General features: G+C 45.0%; 1 protein-coding gene across 1 annotated transcript in view; it reads left to right on the plus strand.

The window, feature by feature from the left end:
- Window positions 1-737: 737 nt before the first annotated feature.
- Window positions 738-25,497, plus strand: part of sdc3 (syndecan 3) — a 41,757-nt gene continuing 16,997 nt past the window's right edge. The window contains exon 1 of the mRNA XM_019350568.2: window positions 738-1,348. Within this exon, the coding sequence (XP_019206113.1) occupies window positions 1,295-1,348 (54 nt within the window). The 5' untranslated portion in view covers window positions 738-1,294. The remainder of the gene's footprint in view (window positions 1,349-25,497) is intronic.

Consider the following 25,497-nt stretch of genomic DNA (forward strand, 5'->3'; position numbering starts at 1 on the left):
GTGAATACTTTTAACAATATGTTGTACATTTATTCACTGTGAACATGGTGGGGGAACACACCCAAGACTACCAGAATCTACATCATACCGAGTTTTATTTAAAGACACACCTGATGGGCTTTATTTGGCAGTGCTTTCTTTAAAAAAGTCATTTTATACGCCTAACAAAGCATTCTGACCCCACTAATCACAGGTAGGTAAAACCTACTTAATAGTCTTTCCCAATCAATCAGATACAATTCAACATTGTGCCAAGGCTAATTTCGGGATAAGGAGGAAACACGTGGTCTGCAGCGGCAGGTGGAGCTAAGAAACCAAACGGATGCACGCTCAAGTTCACCTTCAGACGTCGCTGGTGGTTGTAAAAGTGGCAAACACAACTTTGAGCATGACAGGTCATTAAATGTTTCCACTCCGGCTGCTGCGGTGCAATAACAGCTAACCATACTGCAAGAGCCGAGAGGGAAGGGGAGGGGGGGAGTATCGCGCGATATCAACCCCTCTTACGTACAGGCGCAGGTGTGACTGAGCCAATCACGGCGCAGGAGCGCGGTTGACCGTTAAAGGTGTGTGAGCGGTTAACCAAACCAACACCGCGGTCCGCTGCTTGTGAGTTTACAGGCAGCTTATTGTTTTATTTTAGGGGGGGGGCTGCGGGTGCCTAACCGAGCTGCAGGGGGCATCCTTGCACGCGGAGATCCACCCCCCAACCCCTACACTTCCTTTTAACACACACATATACACACCCCTCCTCCTGCCAAACTCCCAGGCCAGCGTCGCCATACGGAACATACTGCCCTCAACGGAGAGGGGGAGGAGAGAGAGAGAGAGCCTGAGAGTGTGTGTGTGTTCAGAGAGAGAGAGAGAGAGAGAGAGAGAGAGAGGTAGAGAGAGCTCGTGCGTGTATTAAGAGAGCGAGAGAGACGAGGTCTGGCTTCTTCTGGTAGTAAATTATCAGATTTCGAGCGCAAAAACTCGCAGAAACAGACAGACCGGGAGGCCTCGTGGAAATCTGCTTCAGCGGTGACCGGAACCAGCAGCAGGAGCGCGTGAAGCCTTGGATTAAAAAGCCCGACTACAAGGACGGATGGTCGCGCAGACGGGCGGCGCGCTCTGAAGTTGGACAGACTACCGAGGCACCGAGAGCGAGGAGCCGGCGACAGCACAGCCAGCAGCAGCTTTTTTTTCTTTTTTGGGGGTCCCTCCACCTCCCAGAACCCCCCACCCCTCCCACACCGGTAAAGGCAGCAGCATCGGCGGCGGCATCGGGAGGCTGTGCCCGCGCACCCCGACCATGGAGCTGCCTTGGCTGCTGGCGCTCACGGCGCTGCTTGCTCACGCCACCACGGTAAGCACGAGCCTCACATCCTTTGTTAACCGGGGAGCTCTCGTTGCGCACACGGGAGTCGGGGCGGGGGGGTGCGCGCACACGTGTATGTGTGTGTGAGTGAGTGCGCTATCGTTAATGAGACAGTGGCGGCGCGTCGGTGATCGGTAGGAAATCCTGCACTCGACCCAGGATCCGTATTGGCCGTCCCAGACTCCTGTTAAGGAGGGGGGCGGCTACCCCCTTGCACACCCCCTCCCACCTCCCCCTTTGCTTTACGCTCACACACACACACACACCAGCCTTTGTGTCTCAGTGTCGGGATTTATTGTGGCCTGTGTGTCCCCTGGAGTCAGGAGGTGCGTGTGCGTGCATGTGTGGAGAAGAGGGCGGGAGGGGGGTTAATTAGCGGGTTATCTCTAATTGGGCTTGATTACGGGTGTTCGTGCGGTGCCTCGTTCTGTGGTGTCTGTGTCACCAGCTCAACATCCTGCCCTTAATTTGGGGGCTCCAGTCATACTGCGGCTTTAACGACTTTATTACCGGGTACTCGCGCTGCAGGACGGTGTGTGTGTGTGTGTGTGTGTGTGGAGGTAGAAGGAGAGAGAGCGAGAGAGAAGGTGTGTGTGTGACTGGATGTCCAGGGGTGCTCCATTACTTCCCAGATATCAGCGCCCTCATTGTGCGGATGCCAGAATCCAACTGGGGGGCATCCTCCGGTTATAAGCAGAAGTGTGTGTGTGTGTGTGTATGTGACAGAGACAGCCCGCGGCGGTATGTGGTTGTGGCACAAAGTGGGTGGGGTAACGGGAAAGTTAACGGCGATGCGGTCCGCGAACGAGTGCTCGGATGGAATGATGTCATCGGGAATCGCGAGGAGGCAAGCTGTTTAGGGAATGCGCGAGCCTCCCCCCTCCTCCTCTGCACGCACACACACACACACACACACACCTACCTATCTCCTCTCCGGAACTATCCACGCCGAGCTTCACGCGCCCCCCGTAACACGCCCACACTTTCCGTTACCGATTAATCCAGATTTATCCTATAAGCAGCAGGAGGGGGTGGAGGAAGAGGGAGGAAGCTCGCTGAATCATTGAGAGAAAACGAGGATAGCGCCAAAAACACAAATCAAGACGCAGATCTACTTTTGAGTTTCAAGACTCAGAAGCTGGAGGTCTTCAACGTTTCTCCCCTGATGTTTTATTTTTAGCTCATCTGCATTTTTAGTTTTATACCTTCATTCACGGCTGCTTCCTGTTAAAGGTCCCGAGCTGTTCTCACTAGTGCCATACTGCAAATGCTGATATCGATCCGATACCAAGTAAATGCAGGGCGAGTATTTCCGATACCGATGCCGATATTGACACTTTAAACTTAGAAAATTATATAGGAAGACATTTTAATGATCACTAAATCACAAAGTTTTAATTTCCATGATAATTAGTTAGCATAACAAAACATATATTTAATACATTTTCTAATAAAATAGTAATAACAATTTGACACAATTCACCAGGCTACATAGAGGTAGAAATAGTATCGGTCCCATTGCACTAGTATCGAGCTGATGCCAATGCCAGCACTGGTATCGATACTATCGATATTTGGATACCTCTATTTCTCACAGGCAATTATTGCCCAAACAGCCCATGAAGACCAGAGAAACCAGTTCTACTTCAGAGAGATCAATCAATCAGCTTTAAGCCACTTTTATACATAGTCACAGTTTTTATTTCCATATTGTTGTACAAAAGGCCCAAATGTTGCTGCTTAATGCCCTTTCTTGCCTAATTCACCCTTGCTTTGCTTGGACCATCTTTTGCTGTTTCTGCTGTGAAGCTGCACCAGTTCTGGCAGCTGTTTTCAACACCACACACTCACAGATATAAACACTGATTAGTAGGTCAGTCGGTTGCGGTCCTTGCCAAAGATCCTTGGCCTCCAGCTGACCTAATCTGTCTTTAAGTGTGCAGATGGAGACAGGTGTGTGACACACATACACGTAAATATACGCCGTGGTGAGGAGCGCACTGATAGATCAGCTGCCGTCGAGGGTCATAATTACAGACTCAACCTCAAGCAACCCCGGGCTTTGAATGCACGCACACATGACCCGTGGTTGCGTGCGTCCGCTGATGAACTCTTTTCTCAGATGCTTCTTGGCTTGAAGCCAGGAGACTGTGTGTGTGTGTGTTCTGAGTGATTCCTCAGTGTTTTGTCTCTGTGGGCATTTCCTGTTGTCAAAGCTGTGACATCACATCCGGCCGTCTTTATTTTACATGGGAGACTGATTTTCCCACAGACATCTGTTGTGTCCCACGGATAGCCTGTGTGTGTGTGTGTGTGTGCGTGTGCGTGCATCCGTTTGCCTTCATGAGAGCCCTGACTGTCCATCTGTCTGTGTGTGGGCTCAAAAATAGTGAATCTCCACTGCCAACAACTTGTTCTCGCCAGCCCTCTCTCTCCTTGAACAAGTGCGTTTTATGGTGCGAGTGTGTTTGTGTGTGTGTGTGTGTGTTTGGCGGAAAGGCGTCGTGTTCTTGAGGATCATGTTCAACTCGTGGAATGAATCAGTGTTTTGTGCCTCCGATAGCAGACAAAGCCCCCCATAGAGAGGAAGAAAGAGAGAAGGATCAAGGAGGAGGGGAAAAAATAGCCCGAGCCGGGCGGATTGAGGGAGAGTGTGGAATGTGAGAGGCAATCTGACACAGGAAGTGGGTCCTTCTCGCTCTCCTGGAGGACAAAGTCCCCCCTCACACAAACACACACACACAAGGTGGCAGGTAGAAAACACAGCCAGGGTGGAGGAAGTATTTCAGGTGTGTGTGTATTAAGGGATGGTTGAGGGCATGGTATCCACCTTTCGCTGGAGAGAGGAAATGAAAAGGATCATGGTTCATATCCGGAGCTGCATTCATGGACACAGTGAGAGAATAAAGATAGACTTCAGCCTCCCTAACACCGGCCCGGCTGTTTGTGTGTCTGTGTGTGTCTGTTCATATCTGAAAGCAATTTCTTATCACATGGGACAGCATATGTGCTGCATTTCAGTGAAATTAGTTTTTCTTTCTCGTGGAGGGATTTTTAGTGCTCCATTCAGCCAAATGAGAATCGAAATTTCACATTTACCATGAAGGCGATAACGGCGGCGGCAGGGACGAGGAGACCTGCCTGCACGGTGCCGGTTATGCCGATATGGCCTCGTCTGATCTGAGAGAACAATGGGTGCTGAGAATCTGCAGCTGTGCGTGGAGTTTGACCTCCAAAATAAAAGCCGTGTGCAAAAAGCTGACAATAAATCAGAGGCCGTCATTATTGGCCCCGAGTAAGCTCAGAAAGATCGCAGCAATCTGCGGGACCTTTACCCGCTGATGTCAAACTGCATACTAATAATTTAGACGTCTCATCTCATGTGACCCTTGTTTGTGAATATTCTTCTTCCAGTGAAGAGCATGTGACTGTTTAGCCAGAACACAAAGATAGTGGGTGTCTGCAACCACGAGGAAAAAAAAGATATAGAGTTTGTTTTATCTAGCGATTATATGCATTTTGAGGGAGTTTTTCTGTCAGAGTGGAGCAAAGTTCATTCGCTTTTAACACCATTTTTTTTAAAGAAAGGAAGTCGATGCAAAAGAACCAACCTCCTTTTTTTGTCCTCATGGCCATATGTAATTTATTATACTCTTTACTCAGCCTGCAGATGCTTCAAAATGCTGCAGCTCATCTTTAGCAAAGACTAAATGAAGCCCCTGAGGTTGTGAAGACTTGTTCTCAGAGCTCAGATTAACATGAAGAAGGACAGAGCTTTAGCCTGATAACCTGAAATAGTTTACCTCTTATTATGAAAGGCATATTCAGTTGTTTTTTTGCCCGTCTCCATTTATACGCATGGATAATAAAAGCTGTAATGTTATCAGTTGGTGTGCAGGTTGGCTCCTGTGGCTACCTGATTCAGTGGGGGTTGTTCTGCCCTGATGAACTGAAGTCATGGTGGAATCTGTGCATTCATCTACTTGCTTTTTCTATCTAACTTTCACAGTCTGTTGATGCATCAAAGAGCAACTTGGGGTTGGCATCTTTCCCAAGGATAGTCTGGCAGGCAGACTGGGATCGAACCACAAACCTTCTTATCAGTAGATGACCTGCTCTATCACATAGCCTACATGAGCGGCTGACACCTTTGCCAGCATTTATACTTGTGCGTAATGTGCATCGACAGGTCAACCAGTTCATGGCCAAAACACTGGTTCGCAGTGGAGTTGGTCAAATGCTGATTGGTTGAGAGCTTGGCCAGAACAGGACAGACGGTAGCTGCAGTGGACAGTCCTCACTCTTCTTCTAGTTTTTAACTAGAAGTCTCACTTCTGCTCTTTTTGTTTTGTAATTTCGCTCCCCTCCTCTGCTGGACGATGAAGCAGCAGCAACACAAGCAAGAGGAGCTCACTGTAGACGTAAATCTAAGGCAGACCTGATTCACAGGGTGCAGGTCTGCCTCAAAGAACTGCAGCAAAGGCGTGTTTCCAGATTAAATCACAGCTCTTCATTAGGAGAGTTGTAACCTATGAGGCCCAACTTTTGGACTTAAGTGCTTTACTTCTTTTGTTTTTGTTTTTACTTCCTGTTTACATTCCTTTTCCGCACGGTTTGGTTAGCTATAAACACCAAAATGTTTACACTTGGTTAGTTTTAGGCTTGATTCACAGTATTACACTAAATCTGTAGAGTAGCTGTATATCCTACAGTATAGCCTGTTGCTTTTAGCCTGACATCAGTCTTCCCAGAAAAGCAAGTAGAAGTGCAGCGACGCATGATGCAATGCCCTACCGGTCAGCTGTGCCTTCTAAACAGAGCATATTGATTAGTACCAGGGCACCTGCTGGTGATTAGGGTCAGCCAATAGGCTAAATCCTTTTCCTGTTAGTTAGTTTGTTTTTGGAGAAAAGTTCTGTTTCTGCAGAAATTTATCAGCAGTCGGTCGATGTTAGACTGACGGTTATCCGGGTGGAGACATGTTGCCCAACCCTACAGGTGCTTTTGTGTGGCACTGACAACAACTGACAACAGTCATTCAACAGTCGGGATTTGGCTGGAAGATTTACTAAAGAGACTTAGCACCACAGTTTCATTAAGCTTTCCACATAAACATCAGTCATGCACAGGCTGTCATTACAAATGAAAAGCAAGCACAAAAAATCTCTCATGCTAAGAAATATCAGCATTTCTGACTTTAAATTGTAATTAACGAAAAAACAGTGCTACTGAAGAAGAATTTGCTGTGCACAGTTACGTTTTAAACAATAAATGTGCAAAATCACTCAATCTTTACATATTTTGCTTGAAATGGGAATGTCATTTGCTTTAATTGACAGATGTGTCATCTGATCTCTGCTTACGCTCCAGACTCACAGGGTAGAAAGTTATCATTTAGTCCCACGCCGAGCCACGCTAACGTGTCCCTATGGAAGGGGCCCCGTGTGCCGTGGAAACTTTGCCTGCTCTCTCCATGACCAGTTCACCACACGCAAGTGCAGACATGCCTGCTCACATGTGTGCGCTGACGCACTTTAACATTGTGCCCCTAATAATCTCACAAACTGGGTGCTCACACACACATATGCGTGCAGCTCCTGTGAATAGCTGTGGTGTGCAGCAGCAGTTTTGTTGATTCAGTGAGTCAGAGGGAGACGGAGAATGCTGGAGGTGTTTTAGGTAGGTCAAAACAGGCTAGGAACACAGCTTGTGTAGACATTAAACACACACACACACACACACACACACAAAGACAGACTCCCTTGCAGTAATTGGGCAGCACTGCGCAGACATACTCACATACATATTCTCTGGAGTGGGGGGTTAGATGAATATAGAGACAAGAGGAAGGGAGGGAGAGGGAATGGAAAGAGAAGATAATGAGGGAAAGCGATGGATGGAGGGGAGGGCATGAAATGGAGAAAGCGTGGAGAAAAAGAAAAAGAGTTAATGGCAAGACGGGGATCAAGGGAAAAGACGGGGGCAGCGAGGAAAGACGGGGAGGAATGGTGGGCGATTAAAAGGGGATAAAAAAAGGAACCTCAAAACCAGAGCGAGGGAAGTAAAAGGACCGTGGGAGAGTGATGGAGGAAGAGAAAGGAAGGAGATGGGCCATATTGGGCAAAATGAGGACTGCATGATTGGGATGGCAGCAAAGGGATGGAGCGAGGCCAGAGCGATGGAGATGGAGGGATTTCGAGAGAGAGAGAGAGAGAGAGAGTCAGGGTGGGGGAGGGAGGCATGCACTGCTCATTCCCAGGAGACTGTGCTCTACCTGCTCTCCGCGGCCGTCGCCATGACAACCACCATGGCTGCCGCTGTCACAGCTTTATCACCCCGCTCTCCTCTCCGTCCCCTCCCGTCCCTCGTTCCCTCTCCCCCCCCCCCCCCCCCCCTCCTTCGCTCCGTCTCGTTTTTCTCTCTCCCCTCTCGTTGCTTGCTTCATTCACGTCTCATCCCGGCCTCCTCTCCCTCCTCCTCTCCCTCCTCCTTCTCCTGTTCAAGCACAGTGAGTGGGGGGGAAAAAACATCCAGATGAAAAGATGGCAGTTGTCTTTCACCTTTACAGTAGCAGTGTGTGTGTGTGTGTGTGTGTGTGCATGTGTGAGTGTGTGTGCGTGTGCTATTACAGGACTCAAAATTAGAGAGCATAAACGCGGCACCGTCTCCCAAACCCACAAAGCATTCTGGGATCTCTGTGTGTTAGAGCTTTCGCTATAAATAAAACCCCCAGAAACAGGGCGCCTCCTTCCCACTAACAAACCCTTGCGTGTGTGTCTGTGTGTGTGTGTTTGGCTGAGTGAGAATCATAGATGCCTTCTAGCAGCATATTAACTATATGCTGAGATGATGCTATCATTTTTCACTCACTATCACTCGTGTGTGTGTGTGTCTTTTTAGTACCACTCTCTTCTCTCTCCCATTTCTGTATCAACACAATAATTACATTAACAAAGGGCCGGATGGGTGGGGTCACTCGGAGCTGTCCAGTGGAGATGCTGGAATGTGTACTTCCTGGCATGCGGCTGATAAGAGTGGGGTGAAGCCACGATAAGCCCCGACTTTACACTCCCAACAGGACCCTAAGCATCGCCTCTTGGAGGCCTCCACCCCCATCTCCATCTGCCGGCCTGAGCAGTTTCTACCTTTAAATAAGAAGCAAAAATCCCGGAGGTTCACTCTTTATCTTGGTGATAGCGTTATGGAAATCACGAGTGTGTCAGGTTTGCCCTTGTGCAGAAGCAATCTTGGAGGAGAAGCCGTGAATAAAATATTTCTTTATTGTAGAACACGTATACACTCCCCACTCTCCGCGAGCAGCACGGCGGTCCTTGAGGTCCATCATGGAGCTAAAACACCCGGCACCAAACTTAAGCTGGCTCACTGTATCCCCCAAAATAGTAGTTTGATGGTATTCCCATTATTATCTTCTTCAGCATGATCACATGGCCTTCATTAGCTTGTTGCTAACCTGTCGCGGAGGTGGATTGGTTGGCACAGTAAAGTGCTCCAGTGCTTCTGATCTTACATCACCTGTTCCTTGGTACTCTAAAACTCTAGAAATTAAACTGAATTCAATATATTTCAGTATTTAACTGCTGGACTTAAAAAAAATAAAATTGTTTGTTTGTTTTGCTTTTTACGGTTTTATAGACTATATCATTAGTTAGGAAGAACTCATTTCCAGGACTTAATTATGAAGTTAACCATTAGTTGCTGCCGGAGGCTATAATAACCCGCAGTGCTATCATTTACTTTTACATTTACCACCAGCAGTCACAACTGGGAGCTTTTTTTCTGTCGTCCATTATTTCCTGTCATCTCTCTGTCTCCTTATGCATCAAAAAATGAAATAACGGTGTATCTTAGAAGTAGCTTAAACGCAACCATTTTAACATTTTTCTTTGGAGTTACACTCGCAGCCACTTTATCAGGTACAGCTGTTCAACTACTTGTTAGAGCACGTATCTAATCAGCCAATCGAGACATGTAGACAAGTGCAAACTGAGTATAAGAATGGTGAAGAAAGGTGATTTAAGCGGCATGGTGTTGGTGTCCAATGAGCGGCAGTTCTCTGGGTGAAAATACTGTTTTCACAAGAAAGCATGGATCCATCCGGCCTTGTATCGATGGTTCACGCTGCTGTTGGTGGTGTAATGTGTGGGGGATATTTTCTTGGTATATTTTGCCTTGACAGTTTTCTTACCCTCCCTGAGTATTGATGGCGAGTCTTTATGGCCACAGTGTATCCATCGTCTGATGTCTGCTTCCTATTGGATAACGCACCACTCCACAAAGCTTAAATCACCTCAGTCTTGTTTCTTGAACTCGACAATGAGTTAACTGCATTCAAATACCCTCCACAGTTAGCAGATCTCAATCCAGTCAGCATCTTTGGCATGTGGTGATGGATGTGCAACTGACCAATCTGCATCAACTGTGTGATGTTGATGATCAATATGTTTCCAGCACCTTGATGAATCAGTGCAATGAAGAATTAATGCATGTCTGAAGGGAGAATGAGGTCTAGTTTATTACTAGTTGCTAATAAAGTTCCCAGGGAGTGCATACCTGTGCAAATACAATTTCTTTGGGGGTTTAGTGAGACAAAAAAGTCACTTTGCATTCTGGGAAGACGTTATCTTCCAGACATTTGATAGATGTATTGATTCGCCCGTAAAAATAAACTATAATAAAGTTAAAACAACAAAGGAGGCTGTAGCTTTTGAATCCCAAACTCTTCTTCCCTCTATGCTCTGTTGCAAAGAACCAGTTTCTTTGTTTGCATCTTGTTTGCAGAGGCCCGATGTTTGACTTGCCCTGACTGGAAATACTACCCCTCTTCCTCTGTTTCAAAATAGCCACTATAGGCAGTCAAAACCGTGTAAGGTTATTTGTACTGAATAGCGGTGGAGTACCACACATAAATGGAGATGTAGGAGTAAAACAGAGAGGGTGTGTTCTCAGGGGAACATCTTTAAGGTTTCACAGGAGGAGATAAAGATCAAGAAAAACGGGAACGACGTCAGATCGAATTGAAGCACGGGGGATTTTACATGCATGAAAGTTTAAATGGATTCTAGTTTGTGGAAGTCTTTTTTCCCTGTCTAATGGCTTTCATGTCTTAAGCGGTGTCAGAACGGGCTCAGATCGGCACTTGGATGAGAAAAATACATGAAAACACACGTGGGTTCGTTCACACGCCTCACCCGCAGATTTTTCCTCTTCTTTTTCTTCTTTTTTCTTTCACTCCATTTCCTTTAAGAATAAAGACATTTCATCAGTTTTAAGCTACAAATATCAATTTCTTTTCCCTTTTTTGGCACTATGTGATTCATCAAGGATCCGCCTGTTTGGATACGGAAATGCACGACCTGTAAGTGTGTTTGTGGCCTTGGGATAGCAGCACGGCTACAGCGAGAGAGCATTTATAGATCTGCTCTTCGAGCTTCCTGAGTGATGCATTTATGTGTTTACATGCGAATATGGAGGCAGAGGAGGCGATGACGGAGCACGGGGAGGCCGCTCATGCCGACGAGAAATACTGTGTGCCAAAGGCATGTGACTCTGTGCGTGTGTGTTTGAATTATTTAGCCCAACGTCCCGACAGAGGAGCGAACGAGGTCAGGAGCTCATTGCTGCAACGTTTTTCCTCTCTCTATCCATCCATCTTTACACCCTCCACCCACCACCCTTCCTGCTCCTTCTCCTCCATCGCTGCAGAGCTCCTCGTCTATTCTTCCTGTCTTTATAAACAGGAAGTTAGTAACAAAAGGCTTCCCACATGTTACTCGCGTCGCCTCAATTATCAGCAGGCCATGAGGGAAGAACATCGATCCAATTAAATACGGACACTGAAACGTGCTCTGTGTGTGTGTGAGAGTGTTTCTGTTTGTGTGCGTGGACCTTTTGAAGTAAACCTTTGAACCCTGGTTCTTTAAAGGGCTCTTTCAAAGGCGTTTGCATTTTGAGCAAGCCACTGAAGCTAATGAGCTGTGTGTGTGTGTGTGTGTGTGTGTGTGAAGGAGGATAGAGGTTGTGTAATATTGCTTGGTGATTGCAGCAGGCTTCTTTCCCCAGAGGGCCTGTCTTATAAACCCTTCCACATGCAGGTGCACACACTCACACACACACTTGGTTTTCCTGCAGCAGGTGATTCATTCTTAATCTTTCATTCCAACAGTTGTGGATTAGCCCTAATCTCAGCCGGCAGAGACTCGGGTCTGAAAGGCTGACTGACACCAGGAGTGTGCGCGCGAGCACGTCTGTGAGCGTATTGTTTATTTAGCCGTGTGTATGACATGATAATTGTTTCCCATGTCCGATCGAGCGCGGCGTCTGTGTGACAGGACACGACATGACGGAGGTAGATACAATAGACAGAGCGACAGGTCGCACAACACTGAAACATTAGACCCAGCGTGAGGACGAGAGAGAGGAGGTATTTATAGAGGAGAGGCGTTTCGTCTTCGCGGCGTTGATTTCTTCCTTTTTCTCTGGTTGACATTTTAAAATGAGCCCAGTCAGCCTCTGCTGTGAGCTGCGCCTTTATTTACTTTGGTTCAAATTTAAAGGTTCTTTGGTTAGCATACAAACAACATGTGTTATTGTTTCTCTGCATAATTTAACCATTAACTGAACTGCAGTCGGCAACCAGCAGTGTTACATTTGTGGCTAAAAATGACCTCCGTGGTTACCGTAGACACCATCAAAGATGTACCTAGCTAGTGTGATGTCATCCACTGTTTTTTGATCCGTCAAGGTGAACATTTTCACCCTCAGCATCTTTGGTGTTTTGAACTTGGATGTGATGAGCGAGACCGCACACCCATTGGCTAACAACATGTCAATCCCAGGTGATTAGCCAATGAGCAATCACTAGTTAATCCTCACTTCTGGAATACAGTGTTACCAAGATTTATAACTTCTTCTATCCAATATGACCTGAACTGAGTGACTGAGCCCCTAAAACCTCTGAGGTTTCGCAGACACGTGGGTGTTTTTGTCTTATCCCCCATTTTGGATGTGGTGTCATCATGGTGGCACTGTAGGGTCAGGTGAATAAGGGCCGCACAGGCCTAGAGATTGGTTCATGAGCATGCGGTGACCAATGCATATTCCCCAACATTGCGATTGTTCTGTTTACCTGCACAGAAGACACCAAATGGCCTACAAACGCTCGCCAGCCACTTTCCAAAGTGACTTCCAGCTATCACTTTTCAGACCTGGAAGCTGCGTCCATGTTTCGTACCAGCTTTGTTGGTTACAAAAAGACTCCCGGTTGTGTAAAAGTCTGTAGGGAAAAAATGCCAGTAAGCGTGTGGTTTTTACGGGAAGAGCCACCCCTCGCCTGTCACATCCAGTTTCAAAACACCAAAATGGCAACGTCCAAGAGCTCGAGGCTTCACTAACCAGTGGGTGCGGTCACAGTGGCGACATCCATCTTGTAGACTGTAGTTTACTGTCTTTGATCTGCCTGTGGTTGAATTGTAATGTTAGATAATAAAGTAAATTGAAAACAGCAAGCTAATTGAGCAGATTAACTATCACAGGCAGTTTGGATGAATAAGATCCACTCGAGATATCCATTTGGCTACATTAGACAGACAGAAATCTGTCTTCATTAGCAGGATAGCTAGTGGTGGCTAATATTACCCTCGGAGCCAGTTGTTTGTGGATGTTAGTGATTAGTGGACACCGTTTCTGAGCTAACATTTGCTAATTTGCTCATTGTTGTCGCTACAGGGGGAACATAAATGCTGCGTCCTCCGGATTATTGCAGGAAATCTTTCCCAAGTCCCTCACATGAAAATCAATTCACAGGATTTTGGAGATGAGAGAGAGATGGGGATGGTTTGCTTTATAAAAATACAGATGAAAGATGATTGACAAGGTAGGAAAAACAAGAGGAAGAAAGACATTTGTGCCAAATAAAACACTAATTGCGACATGAAACGTGGCTCAGTGCACTTGGAAATAATTCATCCATCCATTTTTTTATGCTTATCGAATTTAGGGTCTCACGGGAGACCCCGGACAAGTCGCCAATCTGTCGCAGGGCCACCTGCATACACGGGGAGGCAAATATTGGTGGTTGCGTAGTCTCCCAAAAACTGAACAAGGCACCAAGGTGTGGCGACAGACGTGATTAGGTGTGGTGCAGAGGTGGAGGGAGAGAAGATTTGAAGAAAATGAAAGGGGAATGAGGTCAGAGGCAATCACAGACTAAAGTTGTATGAGAAGACTTTGTGCTGGCCAAAGTGCAAGCCAGAAGCAGATTGGAGAGGAGAACAAAATGCAGCTGATGTGGTGAGGGTGGGGGGGTGACGGGGGTGACCAGGCAGAGAATCGAATTTGTTAATATGTAAAAGTGGTAAGAGGAGCTCATCAGAAAATAGAGGAAGAATGGGGAGGGACTGACTGTAGGTAGAGTGAAATGATGAAAGAGCAGAGGCGCTGACGAGGGAGAAAAATGAGAAATTGAAAGGGAGATAGACGGGGTGGATTGGAGCCGTGCTAGCTGTAAAGAAACAGAGAGAGAGAGAGACAGGGGTAGCCTGGTGGTTAACACACGCCTGTAAAGAGCTTATAGCGGCTGATACAGATTGAATGGAAAGAACAACCTGGACAGGATTACACAGAGACGAGAGAGACAGGAGGGCTATAAGAGCAAGATGGTATCATAACCCATACATTTCCCTGTCCTCCTCTAACACATCTCTGCTAGTTTACACGGATGCTGACCACCTCGTTACTTTCAGCCTCCACAATCACACTTTAATTAAGTCGGAGCCCACAGTACCAGGCGGTTACTGATCACCAATTGTTATACTAAGCAGTGTGTAGCTAATCTGTGCGTTAGACAATCATTCTCAAGCTATTAGTTACTTAAATACACCTCTTAATTAATTAGTCAGTGAGTAATGTTGCCCACTGAGAGATAAAGCTATCTTTAGCTGTAAAGAACAGTCAGAAATGAATGAGCATGCTCTCACTTGGAGCTTGTGATGATATTTGATTCAACAGAGGCTGAAGGGAGATAACACTGTCTGGTTGGCAATGAAGCCTCCCTACCTGAATAACATTAAAGGCTGCGCTCATATCTGGCCTGTTAATCCTGGTTAGACGCTTATTTACAGCTACCTGCTGCACGCACGCGTTAATTTTGCTAGATATACCGTGCAGCAGTGGTTTCCTACTGTTTCGGCTGTTTAAAGGAATAGTTTGGGCTTTTGGGAAACACAATTGCTGGTTTCTTTCTAAAGGTTAACTTTCTCTTCTGTTTTGAGACCAAAGACTGTATACAAAAGAAGGACACAGCCACTCTGACTTCACGTTTTGGTTTGTGCACGGCTTTTTTGAGTTAAGCAAACTTTTATGTTGGATCTTATGTTTTTTGTTTTTGGAGCCACAGCTAGCTAGGTTAGCTAGCAAAGTAAACGTATTGACTGTATGTGAGAGTGTCACACAAATAAGGGCACCTGCTTATGAGAGCTAAAATATTTTTAAAAATCGCAAGTAACCTCAAGACAAGCCGTACGTTGTCCAACAATTGCATTAAAAATGACCAGATAGGAACCACAGACACAATCAAAAGGCACGCATTAATCATGCATACCTTTAAGCCTTCATGCAAACAAAAATGTCGTGTCATCCAAAACCAAGTCATAGCAGATGGCTGCATGTACCTGAGCCTGGCTCTGCTGGAGGTTTCTTCCTGTTAAAAAGGGAGCTTTTTGTTGCCACTGTCACCAAGTACTTGCTCATAGGGGGTTGTCTCATTGTCAAGGTTTCAACTCTCAATAGACTCAGTATTTACCTTAAAATTTAAAGCACCTTGAGGCGACTGTTGTTGTCATTTGGCGCTGTATAAATAATATAAAATTGAATAAAAGGGGAAATTAGCTGTAGAGATGATCAGTTTGTATAGTTCTGCTATAGAACTGGGTGTTTTACCATGGAAGTCTACAGTGACTGACTCACTTTTAAAGCTGAGAAAGTAGCATGAAGCCTGGAGGAGGGCCCTGCCACACTTACATTATATAGTATATCTTGTATATCTGTAACTCGCGCTTGTAAAGTAAAGCTGATATCTTGCGGTTGAGAGATGTACCGAAGTTACAGACAAATTATTTGATTTTAACAGAACAGTGCAGAGCTGATCCAGTAAAAGTAACTTGAGGAAGACATATGTGTATTGATGGATTTTACTCCTGGCTTCAACTGGTTAATGTAACTGTCAATAAGAGTCTGATTTCGGTTTCCTACTCCTGACTTACTGCTTTTAGCTGAGCGTAGAAAATCTCTAAAATGTCTAAATATGCTCAGAAAAACATGCCCCAGTGTTTTTTTTTTCTTTGTAGTTGGAACGTCAGAAAACCCTCAAAGATCCAAAGTATAGATTCAGGTCTATAAAATAATCAAACTGTAACATATTAAACTATACAACCTTGAAAGCAGGATGTCTTTGGGAGTGGGAACCTTTGTCATTTTATGACCCTTTAGGTGTGCCCTGGCACTAAGAAACACTGACGTACACGGCACCAAATATTGACTCTGAATCTTGACGGGATTATACAGACAATGTTTTTGGATTATACACTGTACTTCCATCTTCCACTCTTTAATTTAACCACTTATCCAGCTTGTCGTCAGAGGTGAGCCTGGGCGTGGTGTGCGGTACTTCTCTGGGCATGTCACCAGTCCATCCCAGGGCTAACCCGCTGCCACGTATTATCTGCTAAATTCAATATATCACCTGAAGGAAAATATATGTAAACATCTGCCGAGACAACACAGTGTCCATTCACTGAAAAAAAAAAATCAGGACAAATGTTTAATTTCTCTGTTTACTCGTTTCTTGAAGTCTTCTGACACTGATTTGTCAGAGCTAATCAGGAGCTCATGATAATTATCTGATTAGGTCACGAGCTTTCAGTGTGTGTGGCCCCTTTAAGGCAGAGACCACGTGCTGCTCTTTCCTTATCTCGGGTTCACTCCGCCGCCAGATATCGCAACCTGCGTAATTAGTATTCGATATCGAGAGCTCTTATGATACACGGAGAATCAATCGCCTGTCCGGCTGTGCTGACAGGCACTTGGCCTGCAGGCGCTGGCTGCGAGGCACGGGACCGGCTGTCTGCTCGCCAAAGTCGGTCAACCAATGGGGGGGAGCCAAGAGAGAGCAGCAAGGTCACCTGCTTGCCATTCCCTGCAAACAGCGATTTGTTTACCTCCCCCTGTGTGTGTGTGTGTGTGTGTGTGTTTCAGAGAAAACGATAGGCATGGCCATGATAATAATACTCATCATGCCCTCTGCTCACACACTCGCGAAGGTGCAGCTTTCCATTCCAGATTGAATTACACAGGGCTGATTGGATTTTTCTCCCCTGCATCAAAGACAAAAACACTCCTGTCTTTGTTCTCCGCCCCCCTGCTTCAGGGTCCATCCATCCCATCATTCCTCAGTCCTGTTCTTTTTTTTTTTCCTCTTCTCGAGTAATCTCCATTTCTCTCTGCCTTTTATGTATCGATTTTTCCTCCTCCTCCTTGTCGTTCGCCCCTTTGGGCTTCGTACAGTTGCGTGACAGTCATTAGCCTGATTACACAAGCTGCAATTATACGAACACACACAGATGTTGCCTTGTGATTCCCATCGCCGAATATTGGCAGAAACGTGATTCTCATCATCGTCGCCGGCTTACGTTTGTGTGCGCGCGCTTCGATTCGGGGCTGAGAAGAGACCATTGATTACCGTTTCTGTGTGTACTCCGAGTGCCCCCTCTCACCCTGTGCTACACAAAGGCATCATGGTCCGCGGGGCGCTCTCTCTCACACGCAGCCGCATTTCTGAGCCCTTTTGAAAAGTTCCTTAGAAACACGAGAAAAGTTTCAGCCACAGGCGCCACGCCCTCCCACTGGCCCTGCAGAAATGGGCCCATTGAGCTGGGCTATAATCGCACACACAGACACACACACTTATAAATCTGCATTCAGCCTTCCTCCTTCTCTTCTGCCTCTCTCCACCAGCACTTCGCATAAAGCGCCCACAAAAAGCCGCCGCCATTGACCCAGCAGCCATCCAGCAGCATTCACTCGCAACACTTCTCCAACCTAGCATCAATACACTCGATACACTCGCCGACAAACACACACTCGCCGGCTCCCAAAACTTCTAATACACACCCCACGTAAAGACAACAACAAGTACACTGTGGTGTATTGTGGAGTGTGGGAGCAGCAGTTGTGTCAGAGTCTCAAGGCATTTCTGGCAGCAGGACAGTGACACACACACACACTCAGAGATGCATGTTTCATAAGGTCATATATAATGGAGGAGATCTCCACACAGAGCGTGTGCCAGCCTTTAGATGGTCTTTAATCCTGTTGGATTGTCAGATTAGTGTAACAGCTGGGTCCTACATACAGATATACATCTCCATCCCACAGTGTGTCACCCCTCCTCCCATCACACCGCTTACCCATCACCCTGGCGGATCTGTGCGTTAGGATTCATGTGTGAGTGTGTGCGCGAGACAGCCTCACAGCCCCCGTCCATTACAAGGTTTCAGCCCAGCGGATGTGTCACTATCACAGTCGCGTGACTTTGACCCCAGTCTGCGGCGAGCTTCGGTGTCAGCTGTTTGCGTTGTCGGAGACTTTAAAGGTTAAACACACACTCCGTCTCCAAGGGCCCGAGCCGCTGTTCTTTTAGCCTCGATCAGCTGATCGCAAACATAAAGATTCTCTAAGATTTCAGTCTTTGTCTGGTTAATATTGATGGTTAACAGCAAGTCTGTTTAATGTCATAGCAAAAGACAAAGAGCTGAAGAGCTACTTTATCAAAAACACAACAGAAGAGCAACTGGTGTATCAGCTTACAGTGCAGCCAAACAAACACAAGCTGTTATAATAGGAACTGAATGGAGCAGTTTTCCCACGGTTATGGTTAGCGCGCCCCTCTCTTACAAATAAATTGTTTCTTCTGACTATTTCACATCAAAACCCACCCAGTGTCTTCGAAATTGAACGTGTTGTTTTTAATGGCGGTTTTTCCATCGGCAGTAATATAATATGGAAGAGTAAACAGCAAACAGTGAAGCTGATATCGTGCCATAAAATTGGGATTACTTGCATGCATCGTTTCCTGTGAATCCCTGGTGCGTAGGCGGACCATCTGAATGCTGTGCAGGGATGACACACCTCAACAATAGAAACTACTGTAAAGAGAAGAGAGGTAAATACAAGACGAGCGTAGCACCACAGGGTTTGCTGTGATCGACGTTAGCGCTGAAGTTGTGAGATTAATGCAAACAACTAGATTGTGTTACATATTTTTTATCATTTAAAGTGAGCCCCCCAGGCAGCCTTCCACCTAATGAGGATTAATTGTTTGGTTAATAATGAAAGCAAGTGAATGATAACTGAGGTACAGTGAGCATCTCCATACATTGATTTGGGGTCTTTTGCTCTGTGATAGATGCAGAAGCTGAATGCTGAAAGTCTGTGCATGAAATGCTTTTAAATTCAGTGATCCAGACTCATGATTTCCTTCCACAGTGCACCTGTTCTGTCCCTGCAGCTCTCTCACTGTACCATATACCGTATTTAGCAAATGCACGACTTTCTTCTTCACGTAAATCATCTTTGTCCCTGCAACTCGGTGGAGAAGGAGATAATATTAGTGCTTGGATGCTTTTCAGCTGTGGTTTTGGTGCTGCGCTGAGACAGCTTTAGGGTCCAAGCAAGCTGGAATAACAAACTAGAGCCGGTGTAATGCCATCCTCCCACAGGTTTTGTGTGGGGAATGAATACGGCCGGCGCAGCTGCGATATGGACCTGCCACGGCAGCGCCATCAAGAATCTGATCAGCGGAAAGGAATATAAATATCGGAGAGAGGAAAAGGTTTTCACTCATTTCCTGGCTGTTAGACGTGAGCGTGTTTATAGTTTTTGCTCGATGGTTCACGTTCATCGGTCGCAGCGAGCACCCGCGTGTGAAAAACTGAGACAAACACGCGGGAAAAAGATCAGAAATGTGTTTGGCAAGCGCGCTCCTGTTTCCACCTTCCCACTCAGAGCTACTTACAGCATCGTTACCGACAGGATCCCTTTAAATAACAGTCGCATATTCAAAATAAGGCTGACAGCTATAAATGTCAGAGCCCGTTTGTGTTTCACAGCTTCAGTTGGTCTAACGACTAACAGAACACATTTCTGTAATAATCCCCATTAAGTCTGACTTTATCCAAGACACTGGGAGCCACTTCCCATCTCTTTAAACGGCTCATAAGAGTAAAATTGCTCAGCGGGTTTCCTCTTTGAAACAAAAAAGTGTTGCCTGCGTGTGCCCCCCTCCACCCCCGCTTCAGCTGTAACTGTAAAGAATCTCTTGATGCCAAATAATAATTTGACTTTTAAATTTAAAAGCATCATCTACTTTTTTTCTCTCTCTCTTGGCTTACAGCACAAAAAAGGCCCCGGGGATAAGAACGGGTGATTATTTTGAAGGAGAAACTAAAGCAATAGCAGTAAATACATTTTGTATTAGCACCATAGTTAAGAAATCATTCTGATATCTGCTGGATGGTTTAGACCAGGTGTGGGGAACTCCAGGCCTCGAGGGCCGGTGTCCTGCAGGTTTTAGATCTCAGCCTGCGTCAACACACCTGAATCAAACGATTAGTTCATTACCTGTAATTTAGCCATTTAAATCAGCTGTGCTGGATCAAGGACATATCTAAAACCTGCAGTTTCCCTACCCCTGGTTTAGACGATCAGGTATCACATCCTGATACCATGTCAGTAACAATCACAGCCACAACAATGCTCTACATTTAAAAAAACCCCCACTATAACACGCCTACGACTAAGGTGTAATCCCCTGTAACGTGGAATTTCAAGGTATTTAATTTGAAACTACAATGTAATTATATTTACACCCACAAATACTTAAAGGTAGGCCTGCTAGAATAAGGAGGTAACAGTCAGATTTTCACAGGAAACAAATAAATAATTATACTATAAGTAAATCTGTGAAATGTAAAGTCGTGTGCAACTTCCTCATAACAATATTTCCCATCTTACATCATAAATACGCTGCACTCATCAGTGCAGTGTTATGGAGTGGATTAATCTTGCCTTTCTAAGTCTCTATTTTTTTACATTTGTATTAAATATTCATTGTGTTGATATGCATGATGAATATTCTATTATTCAGCTGTCCTTTTATTTTACCAACATAAATGTGATGTGGACTTTTCTCCCTTACCAGCTTACAACAAACAATAATACCATCAAAATCTGCAGGCCTATGTGACCGCTCCATAATAAGCCACAAACTGCACTGTGTACTTACAACAGCAGATGATGAAATGTTTCTTTTTCTGTAAAATTACAAAGAAATTATGCATTGTTTATTTTTGTCCTGTAAAATACATGCACTACCTAATATTACTTAAACATTTCTAGAAAGTATTTGTAGGTAAATACCCCAAAATTGATGCATTCAATGGATATGGGGGCAAAAGCTCAGTCAAAAGTAGCACTGCCTTTTTGTATGGAGCATCTATTGGTACCCAGACTGATCCGATAGTTTCATTATAGTTTTATTCACTTGTTTCCATCAGTTACACTTTGTTTACTAAATCAGGGATGACTTGTGCACTGACATGAATTTATTTAAAAGTAGAAAACCTGTAATTACAATATGACAGCGTGGCATGAAGGTGCCATAATTGGCGCTCGCCCCCTGTGCGTGCTGGCTGACATTAACATAAAAGTAATGAATAAAAATGCACTTGAAATTGCATTTTTTGAGATATTCTGTTGCTACATTGGGATGAAAAGTTGATGCAGATCTGCTGACAGAAAGGTTTGAAAACAGAAGCGGCGCTCTCAAAGTTTCTTTGGTGGCAGGAAGTGTCACTTTAGTGTTATTTTAAGCTTTATTTACGGAAATGAAGAATTACGTGTGCGACTGCTCGGGCTGCAACAATTGTGATAGAGCCACTCAGTTCTAATAAGCCATACAAACATGGGCTGTTGTATTGCACAAGGATAATGCCTCCTTTAAACAAAATACGATAGACTCTAGTTGTATTTAGGTTGCTTTCATTGTCATGCCTCATACCAGACAACCCAGATATAGACTCAATCCGCTCTGTAGTCTTCTCTCTTTTGTGCTTTTCAGTAAAAGTACCCACGCTGAATAAACGTCAGCTGGCTGTATTTTTCTCCACAGATGAAAAACGGCGGTATGAGGTACTTCTTAAACGTCGCCTGGAGGTCCTTGTTCGACTTCCTAGCAAGAGAAAAATTCTGTTTCTGTTTAATTTCCTGCTATCACTTTATCAATTAAAGCAAGAATGAAATCAAATAAAAAATGTTTATTCCAAAGAAGGAATTTTTTTTTAAAAATAATTGCAATAATCTGATCTATATTTGTGTGTGACTCAATTGTCGTACGGCAGGAGATGACATCAGACTTTCAGCCGTGTTTGCTGCGTAACTGTTGTAATATTTACAAGCTCGGAGTCCAGCACGATCAGCTCGGTTTAACTTGTGATGTCAGAGCGATGCGGACTCTCTAGAGCACAAGTAGAAAGCAAACAACGCCATTACCCATTATGGCGTTGTTTGCTCTACGGGGAATCGGTAAATAAAACTTCAGAGTTAAAAACCTCCAGGATACTACAGAGAAATATACAGAACAACTGCTAATGACATGCAGGGGTACTCTTGTGAGAAAGAGGTCACTGTATCGTGTCTGTGCCTGTGCCCAGGGGCCCCATTGTCTCATTGTGTATCCGTGAATCAGGGAGTATATTTAACCGTTTTAAATCACCTTCCTGGACTGAGACAGGATTTCTTTGACCCTCTTGGCCGGAGCGTGCAGGTGTCGGACCGTGTGAGCACACCTGACGTCAGCGCTACAAGATACTGTCTCGACATTGAACCGTCTGCCTGTCTGTGTGAGTCTGTCTGTGTGTGTGTGCATGCGTGTGTGTGTGTGTTATGAGGTGTCACAGAATGTGTGAGCAGCATGACTGTGCAGAGGCGTCTGTGCTAATCTCTGCTGAAGGTGGCAGGTGTCTTAACCAGGCCATCACCTGGTAACCTACTCACACACACACAGTCTCACACACACTCACACTCACACAGACTGCCCTCTATCTCTCTCACATCTACTCGTCTGACTGTAAGTGTGTTAGCGTCCAGGTTGGCTGCCTGCCCAGCTGGAAGAAGAGGAAGAGAAGGGTGGAGAATGAGACGAGGCAGAAAAGCAAGAGATGGAGGAGAGATTAGAGGTCACTATTGACAGAGTCGGGGATCCACTCCGGAAAGGAAAGATGGGTGTGGAATCATACAAACGGTAAACAGGCTGCAGTTTTTCCTGTAAGGACGCATGTAACCGGAGGGCATGTGCCAAGCAGTCTGACCCCTTCCGGGCAGAGTGATGCTCGTCTTCTGCCGGCGAACAGCTTGGCTCTGACCCTCCAGCTCCAACCGACGGGCTTCTGCAGAGGAGCAGACGCAGACATGGCTGTGAATCAGCACCTGCTTCACGGAGCTCTGCATCTATCTATCTATTAAACTGCAGGGAGAGTTGAAATATGGCTCACTGAAATCACTTTACACTTGATTTTAGGGCTGATCTGCGTCTCAAATGTCTGCCAGATGATTATTGTTGGTCATGTGGCACTTTGGTTCAGTTAGGACACCCACATAGAGGTAAAAGCATTCAGCGCAACAATAATACCCTTACAGTTTTGCGACGTGGCTCTTCTCTGGTGCAAATATGAGCAACCTCGACTGTAAGTGGAGCCTGAAATGCACGCCATTATTGAACGCAAACATTCACAGTTCACATACAGCTAATTGCTAACACAGGAGGCAGACTCAGGAGGTGGAGGCAGCGGCGTAGCTGTGGGATACAGAGCCGAATGTTTATTTAGACCACCTAGTGTTAGAGAGATCTCATCAGCATAAACGATTTGGCAGTGTACTCAACATATGATTACATGAAGGCACCGTGATTTCAGACTGCGCCCCGACTGTGTAAATATGATGAGTTGCAACACTAATGCATCAGAAAAGCTTTAAAAAAAATTGAACTTCCTGGCAGTTTGTATTAATTTACTGATCACTAACAAGTATCAGGGTCACAGAGGAATAGAAGTTAGAGCATGTTTTGCTTCAGTAAACTGACATATTTGCCAGTGAATCCTGATATGTGGGCAGAGTTAGAAGCAAATGTTTAATTACAGAGTGGCACATACATAATCATCCAACACAGGATTTTCTGCTACAACTGGGATGTGTTAGTCAAGCCCATGTAATGCGATCCTTTTACCTCAGAAGTCAGGTCTCGGGGTGCCTCTGCCGCACGCTTGGTTCATCAGGTGACCCATATGCTGAAAGGCTGTTGCAGGGCTTTGGATTCTAATCTGACCAGAAACATTTAATGCGTGTCTCTCCTCACTTCCCCGCCTTCTACACTATCCAATTAATAAAGGCACAAAAAGAAAAAAGTAAAATAAACGGTGAAGCTAGGAGTGACATCATACCAGTAATAGAAATGGAAAGCTGCACCTGGATTACAACACAACACCTGTTTTTTGGGTTTGTTTTTTTTTTTTTTTAAAGCACTTGCAGCTTGTTTACGAATAGAGTCTGATCAGTGCTTTGCTCATAGCTTAGCATGATTTAGCAAGTTTATTTTAGTGCAGATTACAAGTTCTACAATTTTACTGCTGGTCACACTTGCTGTTGCTGCCATCTTGAATTACAGCGTTGGGGGTTAGTGTGGGATTTCTGACTTTCTGAGTGGAAAGTCCAACTTGAGGCAGTGTTCCAATTTCCACTGGGAACTCGAGAATTTCCAACTTCCCACTGCAGCAATAAGCTGTATATAGAAGATGGGTGTAGCCACAGTGATGTCACCTAGTAGTTTGTGAATGATTTTTGAAGCTTTAAAGGTATAGTAAGTAATTTGAGGTTATTTAATAAAAAACAAATTACTATAATCTGAAAAGTGTAATGCCGCTGAACAGTAGCTAACAAAGGCTAACAGTAGTTAACAGAGGTAAACACGAGCTAAAAGAGGCTAACAGAAGCTAACAGGAGCTATCAGAGGCTAGCAGCAGCTAACAAAGGCTAACAGAAGCTAAAATAAAAGGCTAACCGTAGCTAACAGTAGCAAAAACGCCTGCGTTACTGACAGTTCAGCTTATCCTCAACAACTCACATTGGTATAGCTGACTGGTCAAAAGTGAACTTCTCTAACTTATTCACCTGACTCTTTTTACAAAGTTTTACAACCTCTTTCAGAGTAAATAACTTTTCTTACTGCACTTTTCCCCAGATAGGGAAAACTCAGATAGGGCAGATATAGAGCCAATCCAAACAGTCATAGAAACACATCGGCTGACCGCTTATGTTTTGGGTTACAGTCTAAATTGAATGTTTTGATCTATTTTGGCTAACTAAAACATGTCTCTCCTACACTGTAGCTAAGATTATGGACTTGAATTGGGAGGGGTAGAAAAACAGAATCTATTGACATTTATGGGCAAAAACTTTTACTAACATTAACATTAGTGTTTTTGCTTCTCTTCGTTTTTTCTTAGCCACAAGTGACTGTATTTGGGCATGAGGGCGGAAAGTCATTTGTGTTATCAGCTAATGCTAGGAAGCCTTGTTAGCCTGATGTATCCCTAAACTCTATAAATGCAATGAACATACATGGATACCTTCAAATACTAAGTAGCAGACTATTAAGAAACTGTAGTTTCACTCAATGAAACTAAAGCACAAGCTGTGGTGCACACTTCCTCAACACTGGACACATTATTAGTCAGATATTTCAGCTGAAATGCAGACGAACAAATGCAGATGAGAGTTTCAGTTCAGTGACTCAAATTTTAGCAAAGGTCAAGCCAACCAGACGGCTACCATCTAAAGCTTCCTGTGCTGTCTGTCACATTAGCACAGTATTTATATCCTGAACAAAATTTCGATAGATGAGTTCCCTTTGGAAGGTTCGCTTAATCCTAAATGAACAGTGTGCGGGGCAGGATCACCAAATCTGACCAGCCTGTAGCATCCATTGTATTTCAGCCCTCTTCTTCTTCTTC

Source organism: Oreochromis niloticus, linkage group LG22 (assembly GCF_001858045.2).
Source record: "Oreochromis niloticus isolate F11D_XX linkage group LG22, O_niloticus_UMD_NMBU, whole genome shotgun sequence".
Classification (NCBI taxonomy): Eukaryota; Metazoa; Chordata; class Actinopteri; order Cichliformes; family Cichlidae; genus Oreochromis; species Oreochromis niloticus.